The 26258-nt window shown below is 34.7% G+C and overlaps 2 protein-coding genes and 2 long non-coding RNA genes across 4 annotated transcripts; 3 read left to right on the top strand and 1 right to left on the bottom strand.

Annotated features, from left to right (window-relative positions):
• Positions 1 to 439: 439 nt before the first annotated feature.
• LOC136817965 (macoilin-like) lies at positions 440 to 17875 on the bottom strand. The gene is made up of 9 exons (XM_067074315.1): positions 17704 to 17875; positions 7556 to 7697; positions 7047 to 7173; positions 6617 to 6746; positions 6075 to 6141; positions 4876 to 4963; positions 3510 to 3996; positions 2762 to 2947; positions 440 to 2417 (listed from the first exon to the last, which is right to left on the bottom strand). The coding sequence occupies exons 1-9, from the start codon at positions 17781 to 17783 to the stop codon at positions 1709 to 1711; spliced, it is 2016 nt and encodes a 671-aa protein (XP_066930416.1). The 5' UTR covers positions 17784 to 17875; the 3' UTR covers positions 440 to 1708.
• A 1025-nt stretch (positions 17876 to 18900) lies between these two features.
• LOC136817954 (uncharacterized) lies at positions 18901 to 19163 on the top strand. The gene is made up of 2 exons (XR_010848174.1): positions 18901 to 18967; positions 19108 to 19163. It is a non-coding gene; the product is annotated as an uncharacterized lncRNA (long non-coding RNA).
• A 501-nt stretch (positions 19164 to 19664) lies between these two features.
• On the top strand, positions 19665 to 20920 carry LOC136817784 (uncharacterized). Its single transcript, XR_010848150.1, has 2 exons — positions 19665 to 20030; positions 20160 to 20920. It is a non-coding gene; the product is annotated as an uncharacterized lncRNA (long non-coding RNA).
• A 211-nt stretch (positions 20921 to 21131) lies between these two features.
• On the top strand, positions 21132 to 22646 carry LOC136817783 (serpin B6-like). Its single transcript, XM_067074100.1, has one exon. It carries the CDS (start codon positions 21281 to 21283, stop codon positions 22463 to 22465), a length of 1185 nt encoding a protein of 394 aa, XP_066930201.1. The 5' UTR covers positions 21132 to 21280; the 3' UTR covers positions 22466 to 22646.
• The last annotated feature ends 3612 nt before the right edge of the window (positions 22647 to 26258 follow it).

The following is a 26258-nucleotide window of genomic DNA, read 5'->3' as shown; positions in this document are numbered from 1 at the left end:
ACATTCTCTGGGTTCAGGCTTTGGTTTTGGTTTCAATTCCAAACAATTATATGTTCTCTTCGATTGCTTCTTTCCGGTTGTAACTTTTTCCTCTTCCTCCATTGCAGTTGCTTCACAAATTGGAATCAAATCTGTTTTATTATTTCGTTCATAGCTTTCCCAGAATGAGACATTATGTATACTGTGTAACATTCTTTCTTCATAACTCTAAAGAAAATAGAATTTCTGAAAATTAAAAATTATCAAAAAAAGTTTTTTTTTTAAATGGTATTCCAGGACTTGGGCACGACAAACATCATTTCCTAGAAACAGAATTTCTAAAATCTAACTAGATAAATAAAAACACAGATTTTAAATCAAAGAAACAAGTTTAGAAGGGATTGAAAATTTCACTACAGTAAAACTAAAGAAATGAAAAACAGAGAGACAGCAAAACAAATTCATGTATATATTTTCATGGAATATTTTTTTCCCAGAAAAGAAAAATTTCTTCTATTGATGCAAATAATCATCACCATATAATAATGTAATAAGACAATAAAATATTCAAGACAGCCGGTAATTTTTTCAAAAAATTGACTGGGTCTAATGAGAAAAAAATTGGAATCAGATCCCCCGACCATCAAACTCAAAGATATTATTAAAAAGTTTCATTATAAAATTTCCCTGTAACAAAGAAGAAGTAATCTGTATTTCGATTTCAAGAAATAATTACAAACAATTGGAACGAGATTGTACGATACTTAAAAAATGGTCAAATCCAAAAAGTGGTGATTTTGCTTTGTAATCTATTGTCAAAATGAGGGGAAATATTACGAATGAAACATGGTTAAAATCTTTGTACACAGTAAAGGATGAAAGAAAGTATGGAAATGAACTGAAATTGCTTGGAAGAAAAAGTTGGAAGAAAAAAATTATCTACAAATATGAAATTTTGATCCAAAAAGTGGTGGTTTTCCACTGAGACTTCCCACTCATTCCTCTGTTCTGATAGACTTAAACAATCTATCGTCTCTTTAAATGACTAAAATTTCACTTCTTAATAAGCAACGCTGATGACTCGGTTAACTTGAAACTAAAAAAAGGTGCACCACCGAATTTTACGTATTTCTTCGATGAACAACCTGCAGCATCATAACTTTCACTTACTTACTTACAAGCAACACTGACTGACTGTTGCTATAACTCGGTTAACTTGGAACAGAACTTACACTTCACTGAAATAAGCTTAGTATAAAATAACTTTTAAAGCAAAACGAATTTCCCTGAGAGATGAGGGAGGCAATCAAAATTTCATATTTCAAGTTCTTCTATTTTTCTCAAACCAACCAAAAGAAGACGATGTTATTCTTTAGAAATAAAAATATTGAAAGATGGATTTTTTGTGAAAATGAAAGAGAAGATAAACAAAGAGAAGAGCTCGTTCAGAAATTATCAACAGAATAAAAATACGAACTGAGAAAAACAAAACAGGACTGAGAAAATATTAGTAAATCGTTAAAAAGTTATCATTCAATTATAAATGTGAATTCTGAGAAATAGAAAATATCTATTTTAAAGTTTTTTCACATTATAAATTTTGCTGTACACGACAGTCTGTTTGTTGAACTTCAATCTCAAACAATTTACATAAAAATGGTAGTACCAATTCAATTTTTTTCCAATTTTAAGAATCACACCATTTTTCAAAGGGACAAACGATAACATCTCAAGCAATGCCATTAGTAGTAGCAAAACTTGCGGATGTGACAACTGGATCTGCAGACTTCTTGGTAATAAAGGAGCTTTTAGATTCTGATTGACTACTGACAGGGATTGCTGATCCATTTCCAGTACCACCTCCATTGCCAAAACTGCTAATAGAGGAATGATACTGGGGCGGCATAACAGCCATTACCTCAGCAATTTTCCCTTTCAACATTTCAACTTCTTTACATTTTTCCTTCATACGATCCTGTGCGATTTCCAATTGACGCCGTGTGTCACCAAGAGCTGAAAACAGATCAAGTTTCAATCGTGTTTCCGAGCTCAAACTATTTTCAAGGTGTAGATTCTTGCCCTGCATTGCATTCAAAGCATTGGTTAAAATCTCGAATTCTTTTTTAATTTTTTCAGTGTCATTTTCGTTATGTTTGCGGTTCGACTCTACCTTTTTCAATGCTTCCATTTTTCGGTTAGCCTCATCAAGTTTAGCCTGCATCCGTTGTAAATCAGCCTCAAGCTCATTATTTCTGGCATTACAAGCGTTATGATTGGCCAACTTCAAATCAGACGGGCTTTCAGATGTAGATTTCTTTTTTGATTCTTTAAGTTGAGATTCCAGTTGAGCACGATTGTCTCTTTCGTTTTTCAGTTTTCTTTCCAACGAAGATATCAATGATTTATCTTGGGATTTGTTGGAGTTAAAAGATGAAATTCTGAAATAAAAAGATACTAAAATATTGAAATTCGAAATGCTAAGGTGTGTGTTCTATAAAGTATTTTAAGGCTGGCCTTGGTTTGTTGTCCATCAGTCCTACAGGTTCTGGTGCAGGGATGGTTGGCCGGAAAATGGTTTTACTTTATTGATTTATCAGAGGTAAAAGTATGAGTTTCTGTTTGCGTTTTATGAGTTTAATTTTTTTTTTCATAGTACTGGAAAGCAATACCAATAATCTTTTAGTGTCAAAAGGCAAATCAGCTGAAAAGGGCATTGTAGTCATCAGAGTAGAATTCTAAACAGAACTACATAAGGTTTCCAATTAAGAAAATAAAGCCTTACTTTTGTTGGAGGTTTTCATTGTCAGATTTCAGTTGGTCAAGTTCAGCTTTCATGTAACGTTCTGCAATCAAACTTGAATTGACTTGTGTGCGGAATTCACTTTCAGTTTGACGTACTGAGTGCAAATCACTACGCAACTTCTTCATGTCACATTCCATCTGACAAACTTGCTGCTCTGAACGCCGCCTGGAAGGAAAGTTAAAAACAACCAATTTTACACAAACTTGTCGCAAAAATAATGCATCAGTCCATTCGCTTTAAGTTTGAACTCTGTTTTGCTATCAGGGGGTGGAAACCATTCTTAAAGAGAAATACTAGATCACGCTGACATGGCTTTCATGTTCTCGTAAAGAAGAGTGCGAACCTTATAAGAGATTTAATTTCTACCTATGATCAATTTGACGATGGATTTATGCAGCATATAAAGCATTAAAGGTTTTATTTTTACATAAGTGTTTCCGTTTTATACCAGACACATATTTCATATCAGGAAAGTGTCTGTCTTTTGTTATATGCTGATATAAGCAAGAAAATGTTTTCTGCTTCTCTTTCTGACCAATCTTGCTCCACATCCGTATCAATTCAATGTGAAAAAGCTTGTGTATTGAAATTGATGAGTAAGCAAGCGATATCACTCTTATTTAAAAACAAAAACTTTATTTAATGAGCGAAAAAAAAGAGAGAAAAAGGCAACACATAAGGTACTGTCAAGAAAAGGATTCCATAAAGCATGCAAAATCAAACATACCTAGAAACTTGTTCCTCCTTCAGTTTATTTTGTAGATTATCAATAGTTGCACTGCGGTGAGATTTTGGTGAATTATCATGACTGAGACGACTGCTTGATGTAGATTCCTCACTATCAGAAATATCCAGCTCATAATCAGATTCGGCAGGAGCCTTTGGTTGCTTATTATGTTTTGAGGAACGTTGCTGCTTATTACCAGAAACATCTCCGTTAGATTTCAAGTTTGATGATAATTTAGTGACTCTCACAAATCCAGATTCATAGTTATCATGATGATTCAAATGTCGTTTACTGCTAATATTAGAGTCTTTAGAGGGTATACTAGATATTGTTTCGAGGTCGTGTAACGATAAAGAACTACTTGATTTCTCATCATTTTCATTAGATTTTTGGTTTTTCTTATTACGAGTGTCATTGGAGAAAATAGTGTCAATGTCTGTTTTAGAATTTATACCATTCACAAGCGGCTTCTTGATCAGTATCTCATCTGAAAAGAAAAAGTTATGATAAACTTTGTCATTATTAGTTCAGGCTATTTTCATGCCTTTTTTAAGCGTCCGGTTATCGGGCGGTGCCCCTCTTGAAATCACCAAAAAAAGCTTTTCTTAAGAAAAAAATCTCTGAAAAGTGCTTATTTTGGCTACCATCGGACGCTGCCCTACCCTCTAGAATATAGCCTGTAAATACACAAGGTAATCAGATCAAGGGTACTTTAGGTTCTGTAAAATTGGTCTAGGCAAAGACATATTTACAAAAAGGAGCGACGGACTAAATTCTCTTTAGAGAATTGAGAGGTGGTAGGGTGGTATGTTGAATTAAGCCCTGCAGGAGCAAAATCTAAAAACTCACTGCAAAAATTCCCATTTGAGAACAATCTGACAAAAATATTTAATGTCCTGGAAAATTCCCAAAGATTTTCCAAGAATCATAGCGTCAGCCTGGGTTTAGGTCTCAGGTAAAAATTAGGTCCCCCTTGAGTTTTAAGGCCCCTCAAAGATTTATGAATTTTTTGTTAGACCCCAGGACTTTTGACCTTAGACACTTTCAAAAAATTGATCCAGTAAAAAAGTTTTTCAGATTCATGAGCTTCAATTTGGGTAGTTGAAGCCAACTATTAAGCTGAATTATCTTAGCCCCCACGTTAAGTGATGAGATTTTGGCTCCCCCCAATTACATAGGTCCCTCCAAGAAAGTGGTGTACTTCCAGCCCCCTCCTTTTTTGGGAAAAAGTTAGGGTGTAACCCCCCCCCCCAACTAGCAGGGGGGCTGACGCTATGAGAATCCCGGCAAAGATTCTTCCTAGGATCCCCATCTACCCTGCAGTATGAATGGATGATAAAATAGTGCAATGGTAAGAAAGACTTACTGTAGAGAGACTGCACTTCGATTGGAAGAGCGTAAGAAACCAATTGCTGGTAAAAATCATTTTGATGACTGACTTCAGTTTTTTTGTACTGTTTATAAAAATATTTAATCATTAAAGTTAATCAATACATGATTGAATTTCTACACATAAAATACTGCTGAAACTAAGTGCACTCTTGTTTCAAGACCAATCTAAAATACAAGATAGTGAGTGATAGTGCTCTACTTCCTGTTTGAATTATCTAGGTTAACATTTAGTTTGGGTATGTGTGAGTGTGGTCTAACATGATGAGATAATTGAAATTTATATATTTCTACCTTACAGGATAAAAATTTTGCGGAACAAATTTTTGCGGAATTTAATTTTGCAGTTTTTTGAGAAACAAAAATATTCTCATGATTAAAAAAATCACCAATAGAATTGGTGTTTTTGGGGCACAATAAGCCATATTTTAAACAAAAATTTCTCTCAACCGTGAATTGAGAAATTTTAATCTGTGAACCGCAAAAATTTCTTTCCGCGAAAATTTCTTCCCTTAACCCTTTGAGTGCCAGGGTCCTTTTTTCTAAGTTTTTTTTAAAAAATCGCTAGTTCAAACTTTAAGGGCTTATATCTCCTGATCTAGAAGGAATTAGAAGCTCGTATATAGCTCGTTGGATAATTTGAGTCTCTTCTTTCTTTTGGGCGCCTTCGGCGCCGCCCGATTTAGGAAGGGCGTGGTGGGCGGCGGCCAAGGGGGGGGGGGTAGGTTAGGGAATTAAAACAGTCAGGCCCGCTGCGCGGACCTGACTGAACTGATGAAAAGGTGCCCAGTGGTAAAATTTCAAATCAATTCACTAGAAGACAGAATAAAGTAAAACAGGGCCAAATTTGGAGGTTCTTGGATCACTCGTTGACCAAAAATAGTCAAAAAACGGTCAGAATCTCAAAAAAGTGAATTTTTGTCAATTTTTTGCATTTTTTTGACTTTTTTGCTTAAAATTTCGCTGGAAAGACTCACTTTTGAATTTTTTTTTGCTTGACCATAAAGGACAATCTAATTCCTACGAGTTCGACCAAAAATAACGATTTCTAACTCAAACTGGGCATTACAGGAGGGCTTCGCCCTCCTATATAGCCCATGTCGTATATATACGACATCGGCACTTAAAGGGTTAAGGTAATCAGAACAAGAAGAAAGACCCTTGAAGTATACTTACGTTTTTAACCTTATACCCTACAAAACTTTTGAAGCCATATCCCAGGCTGACCACTGGATAACCAATACTACAAAATGAAAGAAATTGATAAATTGTATTTTCCCTATCACCAAATAAAAGCATAACTTAGATGGTCATGATTGGAGATAATACTGTGAAGGTGTTATCGTAGGACGAGATGAATTTTTTACAAGCTCTTATTTGATTTGATTGGTCATTAACCAGTAATAACACAATTTTGTTACTTTTTCTAAAGAATGCGTCATTTTTATTACTTCAAATGACCAATTATTAAAGTATATTATAGAAACTCCATCTCATCTGCTTATCGTAGCAGTAGGATGATGAAGATGATAATATTGTCATTTCAAAATGTAAGGCTCGAAATAACGATTTCAAGTGGGTCCGACAAAATGGCCGATGAGGGTTGCTTTTAGCTTGAAAATTATGATTTTTGGGTTGGACATCAAGCTATTTGGGTCGGACAATGTCCGATGTCCGACTGTTATTTCGAGCCCTGAAATGCAAAACAAAAAGCTTACCAGTGGGCTGCAAATGGCCTACATATATCCAAGTTAAAGGGTAAAGATTTGATTTCACGTAGTCTCACTGAAGCCTCCACGTACACAAATAGTAACCATAATGCAACTGTGGCTAAACAAGGTCCCCGTTCTAAACAATTGTTAAAAAAAGTCCAAAGTTGAAAAATATTTAAAAAATCATTGATGACTAGCAGATAATCACAATGCTCAGATAATCTAGAATACTGTAAAATAGGCTAATAAGCTAAATCTTCTTTTTTAGAAAAATTGGATATTAATAAAAGAGTCTTGATTGAAATCCTTAAATGAACAACTCCTGAATCCAACAAATGCACGAATCCTTGAAACATCAGAATCTATTTCAAAATTATGAAAACATTTGTCAAAAATACAGAAGCCATTATAACACTTAAAAAATGAATTAAATTACCTGTTGTAATAACAAACTGAACCCATACATACGTGCTAGCAACAAAGAACAGCCAGTGCAATGGAAGGAACATGAAGCATATGACGTCAGAAAGAAGTGTAATACAGAGAAAGAGAAGAGTCAGAGCCTGGAAAAAAAATAAAATGAATGAATTTACAGCAATTAAAATAGCCCTTTGACTTTACTTAAAAGTCTTTGCTCTCAACAGGCAGGCTGTACAAATTCAAAGGACAGGATTACCTAGATTTGAAAACTTTCAGCACTTTGTTGTGTCCCTGAAATTATGGCTGACAAATCTGAAAAAATTGGTTATTTACATTTTGAAGTTTTAAAAGGATAACTACCTAATTTAGTAGAATTTCCCAAAATTAAATAGGCAATTGAATCTATTTTTAAGTATTTTGACAAGAACTTTCTTAGCAAATTTAATTTCTAAAATAAGTTCTTGCAGGTTCTTGCTAAAATTATCTCTTTTATATAATAGGGTATTTCTAGTTGAAAATGCTTACCATTCCTTGATATCGAAATGAATCAAAAGAACTTTTGATCAATAACCAAAAAGGCCAGAGAAATTCAATACGAAATTCCAATGCAAAATCCACTGTGATGATAAGAAGCCAGACAACAAAGAATCTCAAATACAAAAGCCAACTAAAAAAGAAGGAAAAATTATTAATATAGATTGGGTGGGGCGTCAAATGTCAATGTCAGAAAATTCAAGATGTAGTGTTTTTTGTGAAAATTTAACCTATTGTGACTGATTGTGAGGCATTCAGCGCAATTTTTAATAAGGTTAGAAGTCCAAATTTGCTGAAACCCCCAAGGGGGTAGATTCGCACTACAGGCAAAAATTAGAAAAATGACATTTTTGCAGTTTTTTGGCCTTTTCAGGCCTAGGAGTAAATTTGTCAAAACTATTGCAAATCTTATTTTTTTCATTTGTTGTACTAAATTTTATGAAGAAAGAACAAAATAATCATATTCCATTGAAAAATGTGCCCGTTTGAGCCCCAAACGGGTGGTTTTAAGCCAATATTGGGTAGCAAAATGCTTTTGAAGGCCAACTTTGCAATTTCATAACTTTTGAATTGAATAAATTGCATGTCTGAAATTTTCAGAGATGGAAGTCTTCAATGAATTCTTTTGACAAAATAAATTTCAAATTTTCCACTTTTAAAAAAAAACCATAATGGCATCGTCAAAAATCATCTTTATCAAAAAATAAGATTCTTTTAAGACAAGCTTCTATAAAATGAGTTCAAATTTTGACTGAAATTCTTTTTGCAGTGATAGTATTCTGGTGATACTCCAAGGAAATCAAAATCATTTGGGTCTGGGATGCGTTTGAACATGTTCAAAAATATGAGGCAGAACTTGGGACATTGCAAAATTTAACAAGACGACTTAAAGTCGAAAATTTCGCATAATACTTGAACATCAACGACGAAGATGCGTGAAACACGTGACTCCTGCAGCATTATGCATTTTGAATGAAGCGTTACACAAAATATACACAATGTATTGTACATACAGGTCATAGATACCATGTTTTTTTAATGAAAAATCTCAATCCATTAAAAAAAAGATTCCTTAAAAATGTGACTAAAGAATTCCACTCTATAAAGCGTAAACAATTTCAATTCAGAATAATTCAGAGAACTGCAATATACTTTGAGAAAAAATAATTTTAAATTTTTTTGAAAATGAAGAAGAAAAAATGAACTTTTCATTATTTGATGCCAGAACCCTCATTTTGTGCTTTGAAGGAACTTGTGATAAAGACCTCTTTCACTTGCGCAAAGTTTATATCTACTTCTCTCTATAAACAGTAGAATTTATCTAAAATTGAGAAAAATGGCTAGTCAGAAAAATCTGTTGTATACTATCTTCGCTTTCTGATACATGTTTTTTTTTTTATAAGCAAGTGTCTGTCCCTATGTCAGGCTCGCATTATGCTTAGTATTCTATTGTTCTCAAACAATAGAGCCATTGTTTAGGTACCAAAAATTGAGCCTGCATATGCTTATAAACGTTATGCTTATAAAAGAAAAAACATGTATGAATGATGGCCCACCACCATCAAGATCATTGGACTTTTCCAGAAAGAAATTGAATATGGGGGGGTGAAGGATATAACATTTTTTGGAAACCCCCCCTGGACATTGTGACTTTTGATCCCCCGGACAGCAGGTCTAACCCCCCCGCCCCGGACAAGCATCAGTTGATCCCATTGAGAGCAAGTTTACCGCCCCCCCCCCCAGGACAGGGCAAATTTGTAGATTTTTCACTACCCCCCTACCCCCCCCCTCCAGACACTATATCCTCCACCCCATGTACAGACATTTTCTGGAAGAGCCATTAAAGGCAAAAAGCAGTGGAGTAGTTGAACTCCAGCTTCTGGACTAGAAAATTGCAGGGTAAAAACTAGCCAACTTTAATACTCCTTGAGATTAACCTTTGACTCCTTTATAACTGCTTTAAACAAACCCTCCCCAATCTCTTGCCGTTCATCCCGTGAAAAATATATACTGTAGGGGAAAGATTCCAGAAAAGTAACAAGCAGACAAGAATCTTAGTGCGGAAATGGGAATCTTATACAAACAACGGTACCATGATTCAAAGTGAAAATCCTAATTAGCAAGAGATGTATCAAGATCGGTGAAGTTTGATTGAAGCTTGATTAGTTTGATTGAAGCTTGATTAGTTTGATTTATTACCTTGTTGCCCATTCTTTTTACATTTCGACGGCTTAATAGCAGACGCCCACACTAAAGCTTAAAGAGCGAGCCAATATCTATCATCCCATTGGGAAGCTGGAACTTTTACTAACAAAACTCATCGAACACCAATCAAACTTCATCGGATAAAAAACTGTCATCATTAACGAGGGACCGCTGTACATTGTGCGGTGGTGTATGGTGGGGCTGGATCTAAATGTCCTTTGTACGGCGGTGAAAATAGGTTAATTTGAAATCTACTGTACTGTACACCCCACCTTACCCACCGTAAATCACGGTACAATGACACTGTACGGCAGTGTCTAGGCAGGGTTGTTTCGATTATACAAAAATGATTGCTGAATTTCAATTCACAATTGACATGATTTCTAAGAAATACTGTGAGATCGGGTAACAACTTGCATCAGTGGAGGCTAACATGCATAGCCTTCAAATGAATGACCCGTTTGGTCATTAAAATACAAAGTTAAATCAAAACAAAAATGGTAGGCTAGAGCTGCAAGTGGAGTTCATTTGTTTTGAAATTTTGCTGCTTTGATGGGTCAGTCATTTGATGCCTATGCAATAAGTTAGCCTCCACTGATGCAAGTTACCCGACTTCACGGTACTTGCTAAAACTGACTGCTTGTCACAACTGGTTTCACTATTAACACATAACTATCTGGTGAAAAAAGGAAAAAAGATCATACCTGTGCTGTTTGTAGTTTATTGGAGAAGAAGAGAAGAGAGGGTTAATAATGTTGTTGTTTGTTGTGGAAAATTAACTCCTACTTACTGAGCATGATCAATTTGTTGGTGCATTCACTAACTACACAAACATAAAATACTTAGTAGTAAACAAATATTAAACCTCTTTAAACACTCTACAAAGGACCAGAAAACATGATTAAAATTTATACAGCAGCAGCAAGTTTCAAAAGCACAAAAGCATGTGCAATAATAATCAAGCAGCCATTTAAAAAGTTCTCACGATGAATGTTTACAAAAACTTGGTTACTTCGCCTAGCGTATTTTATTTATTAAGAAAAGCCCTGTTTTTATCACTTTTTATCTTTGTGAGTGAGTCCACCTTCAGAATATTGCCCGTAGTACGCCCGCAGCCAAACGCCCACGCCATAATTTGCGCCCCAAAAAATGTCTCGCCACATACATACATACACGGAAGGCTATCGTAATACTTTCGCTAAGCGAAATTAATAAAATCGTTTTTTTTTATATAAAATTATAATTTTTGAAATTGGAGTGTTCAAATTTTCAGAAAGTACTCTTAGCAATGATGCAAATGTATTAGCTTAGTCAAAATTTACTTTTTGATCATATAACTGTAATCTGCAGTTACTTTTAGAGAAACTGACCCACAAATTAGTCAAAACTATTCAAGTATTTTGCCTCTTCATTACACTCTGCAACACCATAGAATTCAAAATAATGATCAAATTGTAACCTTCCCTCAATAATGCTAAAATTGTTACATTTTTATCAATATTTTGTTCCTTTTCCTTTTTTGTTACTGGATATATATACTGGCTTGCAATTTTAGAATGTAAAAATTGTTCTTTGAATGCTGTTTGACAGCAAAAAATGATAACAAATGCAACTATCTTGAAGAATTACCCAAACTTTCACAGTTTTTTGTTACAAATTTATCGTTACATTGCTTTTTAAAGCCATTGTTTGGTTCATTTTTCCTTTTTTCTTAATTTTGGGTTGAATGCTTTCTGAGAGCTGATTATTAACCTCATTTTCATTTTCAGTGATATATGGAGATTTTTAACTTCCTGACTATGATCCTGCCAATTTTGCCTTGAAATAGAGCATTTTGAATATGATGACTTTGGTTACATCTTTATCATTTTGTATGTTGATTTAATAAAGTGAATACTCTACTATTAGATTAATTTAAGACTATCAAAAATAAAAACAAGGTTACTTGTTCACAATTTCAATCCCCTTCAAAACAGTGAAAGGATAAAAAATCCAACTTTAAGCTTTGAATAGTGTTACAAATTTATCACTCTGGTGTTCTACAAGGTTTTTTTTCTTGAAAATAAGGTCCTTATACCTGTTTCTACCTGTGTATAAAGTTACAAAAGTTTGTGTAGAGTAAAACCAAAGATAGGGAAAGTTTTATCATTTTGTAAAATTTCTACTTGTTATAACTTTATCATTTTTTTGTTATTGAGTTAAACTACTGTTACAATTGTATATTATTGTGTTATCTTGAATCAATTACATGACTGGAAAGAGAATTTAAATTTTGAAAGGTTGTGAGAAAATGAAATTTGACATACATGAAAGGATTTTATTGATAAAAATGTAACACAAATTGGAATGTCCCAAAAACAGCCATATTCTGCCTCATATTTTTAGACATGTTCGTTTATGTCCGCCATTATTATGGAAATGAAATCCCTCTTAAACAAGTGATACTTTTATGGACCTACCTGGTTACCAAAACTAACCAATGAACATTGAAACAATGAAACACATAAGACATAACTGGTCAAAATACAAAAATATATAAAATGAAAGCATATCTATTGGTAGAAATTATCAAAACTATTGAAAAAGTAAAAAAGTTATTAAACGCTTTTCTTTATAAAAACAATACACTATCAGAAAAACGCACAGCTTAATAAAGAAGGTTTCTAGAAAACAAAAACGGCGATTTCCGGCATTTACGGCCGGAAAAAAAATTTTCTCAAAAAATCGAACTCTGTCATGTTTTGAGTATTGCGCATACGCATCTTTCTGCAAAAAATCAGAAAAAACTAAGGATGAAAATTCAAGAAAATGTCAAAAAAACAGTTTTTCCGGCATATTCCCGGCATTTTCAGCCGGAAAAAAAATGTTTTTCGAAAATCGGGCTCTGTCACATTTTAGGTATTGTCATTTTGCATCAGTGTGCAAAATTTCATAAAAAAGTATAAAGTACAGCTCAAGAAATCCAAGAAATACTGTCTTTCCGGCGAATATAGGTTGTTCCGGCGATTTTTGAATAGTTCCGGCTTCAAAAATCATTTTTTTTGAAAATTGAAACATGCTTGATGGTGGGCATTGCTATTAATAATGTTTTTGAATGAAAAAACAACCAATTATAAGGAAAAAGTCTAATGAAAATTCAGAAAAACGGTGATTTCCGGCATATTTCCGGCATTTTCGGCTGGAAAAATTTTTTTCTCATAAATCGGACCCGGTCATGTTTTGGGCATTGTTAATACGCAACTTTAAGCAAAAAATCTGAAAAAACTAATGATGAAATCTAGAGAAAATGTCAAAAAACCGGTTTTTCCGGCATATTTCCGGCATTTTCGGCTGGAAAAATTTTTTCTCAAAAATCGGACCCGGTCATGTTTTGGGCATTGTTAATACGCATCTTTAAGCAAAAAATCCGAAAAAACTAATGATGAAATCTCGAGAAAATGTCAAAAAAACGGTTTTTCCGGCATATTTCCGGCATTTTCGGCCGGAAAATTTTTTTTTTTCGAAAATCGGGCTCCGTCACATTTTGGGCATTGCCATTTTGCATCTTTGTGCCAAAAATCAGAAAAAGCTAATGAGCCAATCTCGAGAAAAGCTGGTAACAGACGGACGGACGGACGGACAGACGGACGGACGGACGAACAAAGGTTAATTTATAGGACCTCCAGGTAGGTCCAAAAGGTAATTTTTCAGGCAAAAACCCAAATTTGGACTGAAAAAATAGCTCTGAAATGGCAAAATAGACATGGACCCAAATTTTTTTGCAGTGATAGTATTCTGAAAATACTGCAGGAAAATCAAAATCATCTGGGTATATCTGGAATTTTTGAAGCTAAATCCCTGCTAAAACGCAATATTTCAAGTAAAAATTGGCCTTTTTTGACTGGAAAAATCTTTAAAATATAAACCTAAAATCTTTTTGCAGTGATAGCCTTCTGGAAATAACTCCAAGGAGATCAAAATCATTTGGTTTTAGGATTTGGGTATATCCGTCCTTATTGAATTGAAATCTGTGCTTAAAACTGGCTAAAATGCAAAATTTTGGGCAAAAACCCCATTTTTGACTAAAAATCTCCTCTAATTATGACAATAGACATGTACCCAAATTTTTTTGAAGTGATAGAGTATTCTGGACATGTTCCTGAGCTTAGGGAGGGGTAAATCTTTTTTATTGTTTTGAGGCTATTCTTTTTTAAGAATGCTGAGGGGTCAAGTAATTTTTAATTTCCAATAATTTTGAAAAATCTGTTTTATCAAATTTCTAATTTTATACCTTATGAACGACAAAAGTTTGATTAAATTATTTAATCAAAACTTTCAAAAGTCCCTAAAATTGTGAGTAATTCGATTAATTTGACAAAACATATTAAGTTCGTCAAAGCTAGACAATTCTGCAAATAGTCCTTTCGATTAAGTAATCTTATTTGAAAGGATCAATCAAAACTCAGATCGCCGATGTTTTTTGTGTGTCTCTAAAAAATTTTCTCAAGGGTTTTCTCAAATTGTTTTTTGGTTAAACTTGATAAAGTTTGATTAAGTTTGATTGATATAATCAAACTAATCAAACTATTTAAGGTCTCTTTTTTTTAAAAACCTCGATTAAATTCGATTTTTTTAATCAAACTTAACCCTTTAACTGCCGTGCGTATTTTTTAAGGTTCGACCTATTTGCCACGGGAAAAAAGAAGGTTCGACCTATTTGCCAGATGTCGGCATATGCAAAAGGTAGCGATTTTGACTTCATTTTCTGAATAATATATGAAGTATCAGCCAAGGACTATAATTTTGAGTTGAACATTGTTGTATAGTTATTTTTGAACATAGAAAAGCTTTTAACTATATCTTTTTTCATTTCAAACCATCTAATACAAAATCTTTGTAGAAGTGTTAAATTTTGCCGGCAAAGAAATGGAAAGTGCCCATGTCGGCAAATTCCAACATCGGCGAAGAAATTGAAAGTGCTCATGTCGGGATATGCCGACATCGGCAGTTAAAGGGTTAATTGAACTTTATATTTTCAAGAATTGTGAGTATTCGAATGCGAATATTCGATTAAAGTTCAACAACTGAACTTAGTCGAACATTAATAATTAATTGGATAACAACGTTCGATTAAGTTCAACAAAGTTTGATTTAAAATAATTAATTGGTTCAATTAATTACCGTGAGATCAGGTAACTTGCATCAGTGGAGGCTAACATGCATAGCCCTCAAATGAAAGACCTGGCTGGTCATTAAAATACAAAGTTAAATCAAAACAAAAATGGTAGAGTAGAGCTGCGAGCTGAGCTGCGTAGTTGTATTTTAATGACCAGCCAGGTCATTCATTTGAGGGCTATGCATGTTAGCCTCCACTGATGCAAGTTACCCCACTTCACGGTATGTCTGGTCTAAATATTGCATTTTTTTAGTGGGAATTGATTTTAGTGCGGAAATGGGAAACTTATACCGTGAGTGGTCCTAAATCCGACAGCCCTGCCTAAATCCGACCCCCCAAATAACTGTTATGAAAAAAAATTCTATGTTAACAAACATTCCCTCTCTAAGTTGAACAATAAACTATTGCAAGAACTCTTGAAACAAAACAACTAACAATATGACTATAATGTCAAGATGTCAATTACTGCGATCAAAAACGTGTGAGTTGTAAAAATAATTACCTCTATTCTGTATTCTGAATCTGTTGCTGGTGTTTAAGAGCCATTTTAACTTTAGACTGTCCAATATTTCTTGTCCAGAAGATTTTAAACATCATTGTTTGCAGTATCTCATAAAATATCACCCTAGTAATGTTGCTTAGTTATTTAAGAATCAACAAGTAAGGCTGTCAGTGTACACAAATATAGAGATATTGGACAGTCTAAAGTTAATCACGACACTTGGACTTAAAAATTTTGCGGTAAAGCGCAAATTATTGTCAAAGTAGGATTTCTGAATGAGTCTAAAAAGTTTTTGAATAGGAATTAAGTACTGTTAAACCCATTTAGTTGAAGTAACCTGCTTATATTTAAGAATAATATTCACCAAACTGTGAAAGGTTGAGGCTTTTCCTGAAAATATAGGCCCTGGAATGGTAGGAAAGGCCAGATGTCAGTCTCATTTTTTTTACATATTCTATACTTAAAAATGAAGAAACAGTCATAAAATGTCATCTGTTAATGGAAATGACCTGAATTTTTTTACAGTTGTTCCCTTAATGCCAATGATTAGTTGGCTAGAGAAGATCAACCAATATTTTGACAAGAATTTACCTTTAGAGCCCTTAAGTGGGCCTGATTTAGCATTTTAGGAGGGAAAAAACAACAAAGTTAAGCAAATTTTCAATCGATCATATCTTTAAGAGACTTCAAGGCCCCACTGAGATTTTTTGAGGTTATAAACTAGACCTACTAAGGAAGCATTACTGAAAGTTTCAAAAAAATTTGTAGGGGGTTCAAAAAGATACGCCATCTTGAATTTTGCTCCAGATCTGCCAAAATAGCAATTTTTCGGCCATTTTTGACGGTTACGCAAAAATAGAAATCCTGAAAATGTTATTTTTGTGGCCAAAACCCACCAGTAAACCACTCCAGGTCAAAAGTTTGCTTCAAAAAAGTCTCCAAGGACCATCAGCAGACAGCTAAAAGTGCTTCTAAACCCAGATTACACAAAGTTTGAAGCCCTCTACAGGAGATACTAAAGATTTTCGGGGAAAATTTTGGAGACTCAATTTGATTTTTTCTGATTCCCTACAAAAAGTTCTTGAAATCCACTGTAAATCAGCTTTCCAATGTACTTGAATAAAAATTCATTGGCTTTCAAAATCTGCTCCCCACCAGAGTTCATGATTTTTAGGGGTCAATTTTCGCTTAGTAGCCTATCTTTGAGACGCTGTATCTTCAAAACTACTTGAGATATCAAGGTGAAATTTTCATAGTCTTATTTTCTTGTGTGATGGATCATTTGGTCAAAATTTCATCAAAATCTAAGAGGGTGAGGTATCACACTTTCTTTATTCTGAAGATTTTTAAAAAAAATGGCTCTTAACGTTAACAATTTGGACAATTTTGTAATAAAAAATTATGTTTTGTTTTAAAGCAATTACAGTATTGTTATTTGGTTCAACTGGTTCAGTGCATCAAATTTCTCAGTTTAGTTGACACTTTGGTATCTTTGTTGCGTCACAGCAAAAGGTTTGCTTTTATTTTAGTTTGTATCTTTGAAATGAAAGACCCCATCAGATTTAGGCAGGGCTGTCGGATTTAGGACCACTCACAGTACAAAACAACGGTACATTTCAGACATCAGGATTTACTTGTGCATTTTTTAGATTTTGCATACCGTGAGATCAGGTAACTTGCATCAGTGGAGGCAAACAGGCATAGCCCTTAAATGAATTACCTGTCTGGTCATTAAAATACAAAGTAAAATCAAAACAAAAATGATAGAGTAGAGCTGCAAGCAGAGCTGCGTAGTTCATTTGTTAGAAATTTTGCTGCTTTGATTGGTCAGTCATTTGATGGCTATGAAAGTTTCCCTCCACTGATGCAAGTTACCCCACTTCACGGTATATATACAGCTTGCATGCGAATGTGGCAATTTAACCCTTTAAACCCTGCAAAATCTACAACACATTGTTTCTTTTGCAATTTGGTCCCAAGTTTAAACCCGCCATTTTCACAACTATAGATGCTTTCATTGAGCAACCCATTAGCACCTTAGACTAACTATACCAAAATTCCCCCCACCAATATTCACTGTCATCTGAACACAAATGACAGAAAAATCCTAATCCAAATGAAGTCTAAGTAACGTTAACAGTTCAAAAAGTTCTGCAAGTGTTGGGGTATATATTTGACTGGCCATTGACGAATTATATGTTAATGGGAAGTTAAATGATAAATTGTAACATCCATACGATACAGAGTAGAAAATATACACAAAAACAAAAAACACACCTGCCATTCACAGAGTCAGTGATTCGAGATCTTTTGGTTGGTCTTCGAAGTTTTGAAGCATCGATAGTTCTTCTTTTCATAATTTGTGCAATTTCCTAACATATGATCTTCTTTTTCAAAACAATAACTATTATCTAAACTAAAGAAAACATACAATAATACTACCTAAAATACCAGGTAAAATCTGAAAAATAATATCGCGACAAAAATTCTCCAAAAATATAACAACAAAATAGTTTTAAAATGGCTCTGGTTTGCTGTTGTTCTAGACTACTTCAGTGCGCATGCGCCCGACTTTTTATGAAACGATTCCGTAAAAGTTCCGCTTATTTTGAATCTAAAGTATCCGGGTAATCCGCGATAGGCTGTGGAAATTTTATTCGTATCGTATCATTTTTACACAGACAACAGACTAGGTGGTGCGACCCCACGCGACGCTCCCTTAGTGATCACAACGTTTGGTTTCGGCTCATAATTCGGCTGAAAACGTGAAGCCGGTAGACATACATGGGGGGGGGGAGTATGGTAGGACGCACGTCGTGGGTATTTTTGTCCATTTTCATACAAGAAATTGGGTATTTTTGGTACCGCGAAGCGATAACTTTGATAAATCTACTGCATTAATGTTTAAGAATCAAAAGGTTATGAATATCGTTCCCGCTTGAGATATGCCTAAAAGACTTCTTATCCTTACTACTGAGTAGCCGAACTTGGTATCGAGCTATCTATATAAAGATAGCATTACTCCAAATACATTTTGTCCGTCATCATGTAAATTTTAGGACAAAAGATAATTAGCATTAACAATTAATGATTCTTTCCAAATGAATTTGAAGGTCCTAAATGTGACTTATTATTTCAATCAGCGCTGGTTCCATAAGTTTGGATTGGAGGATAAAGTCGATTTCAACATAAGATGGCTGTAACTGCCAAAATGCAGCTAATTTGTCTTTTAGTTTTACGTTCGTTTTCATCGCTTCCTTTGTACTTAGATTTATTATTTGATAGGACTTTCGTAGTGAAACTGTAAATGATTATAATTTGTATTAGTCTCACGTGTATTGTCTATATTATGTGTCTAGGGAGTTGCGTATTGTAATGTATAGTACCGTATTGTGTGTATAGTTATGTGTTCGTCCCTTGAGGATTGTCTAGTTGTTGTATGAGTTGTTGTGATGTGTTATAAATATACGTATTGGAATTGTGAGTGTCATTTGACAGTATCTGACGAAGCGTACGTGTGTGTTCAGCCACAGTGTTTTTAGTAAGTGTCTATTTCTTCTTTATATGTTATATCTTTATGTAGTCTTTGTAATCTACTTGTGTATCTCTTTATATCTTGACTTGTACTTTATTTGTATTTCGTATTTCGTTAGCTAAACGTGTTATTTTATTCATTTTTAGCCATTTTCCACAGTGAAGATGCGTCAAAGAAAACCTATGGCTCCGTTTTAACTAAAGTGTCGTTCGTGACTTGTGTTGACTCCCATTTTTACTCGATCGACATTTACAATGGCTATTCAGATATACTTTCAGAGAAGTGTTGCCTTCAACTAAGTTCCTTGAACTAAGCTACTGTAATGTATTAGTGAAAAGTCATCTTTGACCAGCTTTGACACCGTCTGAGACAGCTAGATCACTAGTAGTTTTAAATATTACGAGGAATATCATTTATTCGAGCCTTTTCTAATAGTTTTCCTCCTGGCCATTTTGTTGACTTCAGAAAAGCAGATACAACCAAAAAAAAATGATATTCAATATAATCTCTGTCTGTTTTTTGGCGTAATTGAAAATTGCTGTATTTATCAAATTACACCATAAGAGAAAAGTTATAAGTAAAACATATTTTGTTTCGCGTGGTCGTTCACTGTTTGGTGATAGAAACAAGATTATATTACACAATGTTTACACCTCATAAACAGTAAACCGATAAAATTCTGTTTTGATGTTGAAAATTTAGTTTAACCTTTTCAGCCCGGCGGACGTGTATACACGTCGAGCATACGTTCCGGCAGACGTGTATACACGTCTTTTTGACATAGTGATCTTCTAAGCTATATTTCTCCCATTGGCTTCTTTGCTAGCCGTAGAAGTAAAGAGAAACGGAAAGTAGAGATTCTAAGCTTTCTTTTGATATATGGTGATGTAATGTTTTGATCACGTGGTGAGGCAGCAGATTTCGGAGAAAAGATAGAGAAAAACACTGAATCAAGATGGCGACCAAGAAATGGGTTTTTCAAACTTACTGCTAAAGTTCTTGGATTTTTTGACTGGTTTAGGCCACTTTTCTTCATGGAAACATTGTTTTTATAATGGCAAAACATCCAGTAAGTATATCTTATATTTTGTGTTTTGTTTTTAGCATAAAAATTCCATTTATTTGTCATTTTGACCACTTTTCTCGACAAACCATCGGAGTCGACCCAAACTTACAGTACTTTTTACTTTTTATTCAGGTTGGAGCATGGAAAGTGGACAAATTCAATGCAAAAGTGTTTTCTACACCTCATTTATTTCAAAGGAGCACCAAAGAATTTGAAAAGCCTGGATTTATGTTGAATTGCACTACTTCTTCCGCTCCACCAGCAACGGTCGATCGATCCCTGAAATTCTTGGCTCATAACGATGTCCTGATTACAGCTTATATGGATCAAAATGATGGCAAGAACCACATAACAGCCACATGGAATTATTATGATGACATTTAGCATTCCTTATGGGCAAAAGAGACCAGATTTGATAGCAATGAGTTTGCCTCAAAAGGCTTACGGTTTTTGGAAACTTTGTAACTGCCGCCGACTATGCCATCTAGTTTCACGGTAGCCGATACCCTTCAAAAGCTTCAGGAGCTAAGAATACTGACTGAAAGTGTTGTTTAGATAGTTGGGGAATACTTTTACACCATTTTTGATGTTGTAGCTGCTTCTGGAAACACATTATCATCAAAATACTTCAAAATTGTATATATTGGATTTTTTTAGCCGAAAATCGTGATTTTTGGCAAAAGTGACCGATATTTGGGAGGCTGGTGTGACACATACAGATTTTTCTGGATGCTGATTTTTGGTATATTACTTCAAAATGATGTATAGATTGATAAATAGCCAAAGACAGATTTTTTAATTAACTTCCCCCCACTTTTCTTTGCTCTAGAAGTGAAAAATGCAAAAAAAGTGACATTACCGCAAAACGTGAAAAAAAACTGTGGTTTACGTGATGCTACCATTTTTGTTGGAATATTTTATTTGGATTGGTACTTGGTCTAAAAGTTGTAGAATTTAAGTAGCTTTTCAGGGATACCTTACTTTTTTTCTAAAGATTCCTAGTTCTTGAGTTATGACCAAATAACTGAACATGTCTATTTTCTGAAAAAATGTTGCGCGCTGACAGCGTGAAAATTTAAAAAGTTGCGCGCTGGAAAGGTTAACTGATCAAACAAAGGAGAGAAGAGTTGGTGCAAATATTACACGAAGCGAGAAAGAAGTCGCAGCGAAAGAAATTTTAATTTGTTGGCAAAGAAAAATAGAAAGTAAAGAAGAAGGAAGAGAGTGTTAAAAGGCAGGAAAAGCAAAACAAAATGTTGAACTCTCAACTTGCACTGGTTTTATGTTTGTCATTTTACAGCTGTAGTACTTATGCCAACGTCAATCACTTTTCTTATAAATTCTTGAGCCAAGAATCTAAAGGAAATGCTGGTAATATCATATTTTCACCAGCTAGTGTAATTGGTGCTTTAAATATTGTATTGGATGGTGCTAAAGGAGATACTAAGGACCAGTTGGAGATTGCTGTTGGTGGACAGGAGAGTTCCGGTGTACTAGATGGATTGAAAAAAATCTCAAGACCTGAATCCAAAGACAACCAACCGTTAAAAATTGCTGAAAAAATCTGGGTTGATGACACGACAAAGGTTGTTGATATCTTTCAAAAGAAATATGAAAATGAAATCACTGAAGCTTCTTTCATCAAGAATTCTGAAGAGGTTCGTCAACAAATCAACGATTGGGTTGCCAAAAATGCTGATATTAAAGATCTTTTCAAGGAAGGTAGCATCGATAGTATGACGCGTCTTGTTTTGGTCAATGCAATCAATTTCAAAGGACTTTGGAAAACACCATTCGAAAAGCAATATACAAAGAAAAGTAAATTTATGCTTGAAGATGGCACGAAGAAGAAGATTGATCTAATGTATCAAAACGGGAATTTCAAAATGGTATATGAAGATAGGTATGAGAGCGTCGAGGTGCCTTATAAAGGTGACGAATACAATCTATTGGTGACTATGCCAAGTAAAAAATCCACCAAAATTGATGACTTTATTGCACAGATGAGTCAAGAAAAGATTCAACATATCTTTGATCGAATGCAGTTATTCATGGATGGGAATAACATTGCACGCGGTGGGGATATTGAGTATAGTCAAGACATCGATCTGTTTTTACCAAAATTCATGGCAAAAAGTGAGTTTGACTTGAAGAAAAGTCTCACTAAAATGGGAGTTGCTGATCTGTTTGAGCAAGGGAAAGCTGATTTGTCTGGAATCACTGGTGACCATAGCCTGTACGTCTCATCAGCTGTTCATCAGGCTAAAATTGAGATGGATGAGGAAGGAACAAAGGCTAGTGCTGCAACTGGTATTGGAATAGTGGCTATGTCTTTACCACCTCGTTTTGTGGTTAATCGTCCTTTCTTGTTCCACATTTTACACAAAGAGTCTGGAACTATCATCTTCGCAGGCGTGGTCAAGGATTTGGGAGAGTAACATATGCGGAAAGAACAGTCTTTGAAATTAGACTTTATGGACTTAACTTTTTTTTATCTATCTACTGACTTTTTCACTCACTTTTTTATATTTTGTAATCTTAATTATTTTTGATTATTTTGTAATTTATTTTGGTAATTTTGTCGTTTCTTAAATATATATTGCGAATATTCTGTCGAAATTATTCTGATATTTTTATTCCATGTTTAAAATTAATTTAGTTAATTCCTTCGCTTTGTCTCAGTTTCGCTATTCAAAAGCATCCTCTGTCCTAGTTACTACTTTAAGCATCTTCTATTTCAATTCCTACTTGAAACATCCCTGTCCCTGTCTCTATTTAGTAAGTATCCGCTGTCGTTAAGTTCTTATTCCCTGTCTCGGTTCTCTACTTGAAGTATCCCCTGTCTCATCTATTTTAAGGCCATTCTGTCGGAGCAGAGCCTCAATAACCTATTTGAAACATCCCCTGTCTCAGTTTCTTATTTAAAGCATCCTTATAACAGTCTCCACTTGATTCTCGCTAATCCAAACTCGGATAATAGAGAAATGCGGATTATAAAAGAATTCTGATACTAGAAGTCCAAAAAAGCGAGACTCGACTTTACTTACTAATCTAACACAAATGGTATTAAGATCTATTTTATTTCATTTAGAGACGAGAAAGCTAGTCAGTATTGGTTGGTTTTAAGTCAAGCAATACAGTCACTAAAAATTTATTTCTTGGACAGGACCCAATATTCATTATGTACACACTGGTTATAAATTCTTAAATTAAAAAAATATATCGACATAGTGCCAAAAATACGGATAAGTAGTATATTTCCAAACACACTTGTTGAAGCACTTTGCTATCACAAAGTTGATGCTGGATGGCGTTATTGGTATATCTTGTCACTCTTCTTTTCTTCTTCATCATACCTAAAATAGATTAATGAGAAATTTAGCTTTCAATTATTCCTCCAAGCTGGCACACAGCATTGTTTCAACGTTCATCTAACGTTATATGGACGTTGTGAACGTTAGATAAACGTTGAAACAACGTTGTGTGCCAGCTGGGCTGGTACCTTTGTTCAGTTCAGATGTCAGTTCAAACTCGAACCCAGTCCCTTTTAGCTCGCTTTTCTATGAATCTAATACACCTTTTCGACCGTAGCCAACAATTGCCTCGCGGGCATTTTTTGTCCGTTTTACCACACTAAAACCACCCCAATCTTTTTTTTGCACCTATAGACAATGGGCAAAGGTGTAAAAAATTGGATCGATTTTAGGGGGATAATTAAATAATAAAGTGACACGCGCCTGACCACGCGACTACGGCCAAAAAGGTCCACGTATCACGTCTATGAGTGTAACATCAAAAATTGGTGCGTAAGGTCTCTGAGTAAGAGATTGCTCTCAAATCCTTACTTCTGACAAGAACAGTAATTTTGCAGATTTTTCTTCGCTGGCTGCTGCAATATTTTTTATAGATTTGGAATTTCCTTTTAGTTTGGTTCCGTGGTATAATGTGAGACCTTTCAACTTTAAAGTTTACTTTAAAAGAAAAGAATCACTATTAAAATGGCCTTTATAACACCCACTTCCCACAGATCCACTTGCACCCCAAATGCTGGAAGAATTGGGTAAAATATCATCCCCAGTGGGAAATCTTTTCTCCACGCTGAAAATAATCAGATAAGCAAATTCTCACTGCAAAATATTGTGCTATTTTTTCCATCCCCACTCAATTTTCTGGCTCGAAAACAGCAGAATTTAAATCTACAGCCATAAAAAAACATGTGAATAAATCCCCTTCGAGTTTTACTCTGTTATTTTTACCCCCGCTGGCTAAAAAAATCCAACCAAGTCTGTGAGAAGGGGGTGTTTTATGATATTACTCCTGAAAATTAAGTGAAGAATCTTAATTTCTCGTGAATGGTTCAACAGCTGTTGTTTACGTATTTGTAAACTGCGTCTTGTTTGTGGCGGGACGGCGGAAAAGAGGGCGTATTATCAGAAAATTTTGGCGGGAGCGGGTATTACAAATCAAGCGGGGTATTACGAAATAATACCCCGCCGTAGGATAAGAGCGTGCAACCTAAATAAAATCAGTCATATAATTTATATGATATAATTCCCTGCAAAAAAAGTGAAGAAACAAAATATTACCTTGAACCTATCTCCTGACATGGATAAAGCGTCAATTCGTAACATTCTCGGCAGGTGGCACGTAAGAAACTGCAAATACCACGGTATCTATTTCCTTCTCCATCACAATGGTAATCCTCAGAATTAGTATCCAGGCTGCAAACGAGGTCACACATTGACGTGTCACCTAAAAAAAATATGTATCACGATCAGTACCGTTAGTATCACCAGAAACCGTAGTGCGTCCGGCTACGGTGCGCAAGGTCGTGGGTTCAACCCTCAGCCGGGTCATACCAAAGATTCCCAAAATGGAACTTGATGCCTCTCTGCTTGATGCTCAGCAATCAAGAGAAAGATCAAGAAGCAATCTAATGAGAAAGAATGACACCCTCTCTCTACCGGATAGATAGCTATCGAAAGAGGAGCCTTCGGGTCGCCTCCGACTGCGGTCGCAGACTTACTATAGATAGCATCCCTTTTTTTAAAGTTAACCTGCGCTGTCATCCCGGGGGGAGGGGGTATTTGGGAAAAAAGTGGTACTGGGATGTGGCGCTGTTCAAGGTACGTTATTTCACATCCATGTGTTCCGGGTAACGTCCCAAAAACACCAAAATAAAAAAAATCAGTCTCTCATAGGGTGCCCTTTTAAAAGGAATTTGGGAAAAATGTGAAAGATTTTGGGTAAATTTTGGCCAAATTTAAAAAAAAACGAGTCCCATATAAGGAACATTTTTCAAACCTCAGCGTCATACCTCCATTGGTCAGTAAGGGTATAGTCCTCCTAGGGGATGACATACATATTGCAGCATACTTAAATGTATAGTTACTACCGTTCAAAATAACATAGAAAAATCAGAGGATGAATCGCACACATCCTTGTTTGTATTCAGCGGAAGCAGATAAGTTTTATATCGTTCATAATACAGTATTAATTTTGAAGATAAGTATCAATCGGCTAAAACATTTCAAAATTGATCAACATTTTTTGATTTGCTATAGGACTGGAAAACCTTCTCTATGGTTTATAATGATAAGTGTATACTATGGAAACATAGCCACAGCAAAGTTAAAAGAATTTGCCGTCTGTTAAAAGCAGAAAACAGAGGAATAATACACGTTTTTTTATAAGAACATCCAAAATGTTTGAAACCTTCGGATGTTTTTTTTAAGTTTTAAGCCTAAAAATGTTCTTAACATGTTCTTATTTTACCATTTTTGAGTGTTTTTGCCCATTTTGGTGTTTTAGAGTCTGAAAGCCTTAAGATGTTCTTAATTTGTTCTTAATATTTTGGCCATCAAAGCCTTATGTTCTTATGTAGTTTGTTTTTATAAAAAACACAAGTAACATCTTACTTACATCTCTTGGACGGGGCAGTTAGCGTCTGTTGAAAAGCCATTGCAAGACAAGAGAGAACAAAAATTGCCTTGATGCCCATAATGATAGTTTTTATTTTATACGAGAAATGCTGAAATTTTTAGAAAAAAATATGTTAAAATGCTGAAATTTTTAGAAAAATATATGTTAAAATGCTGAAATTTTTAGAAAAAAATATGTTATAATTAAATTAAAGGCTAATATTATGTTCTTACTGGATTGGCCAATTCCCGATTTGTCACGACAAATTCCCGGTGAATCTCGGACAGATTCTTTAGCTTAGAATAATGT

This window comes from Clytia hemisphaerica, unplaced genomic scaffold (genome assembly GCF_902728285.1).
Source record: "Clytia hemisphaerica strain Z4C2 unplaced genomic scaffold, Clytia hemisphaerica genome assembly, whole genome shotgun sequence".
In the NCBI taxonomy this organism is placed as follows: domain Eukaryota; kingdom Metazoa; phylum Cnidaria; class Hydrozoa; order Leptothecata; family Clytiidae; genus Clytia; species Clytia hemisphaerica.
The sequence above is the reverse complement of the archived record's forward strand: the minus strand, read 5'-3'. Positions and strand labels throughout refer to the sequence as shown.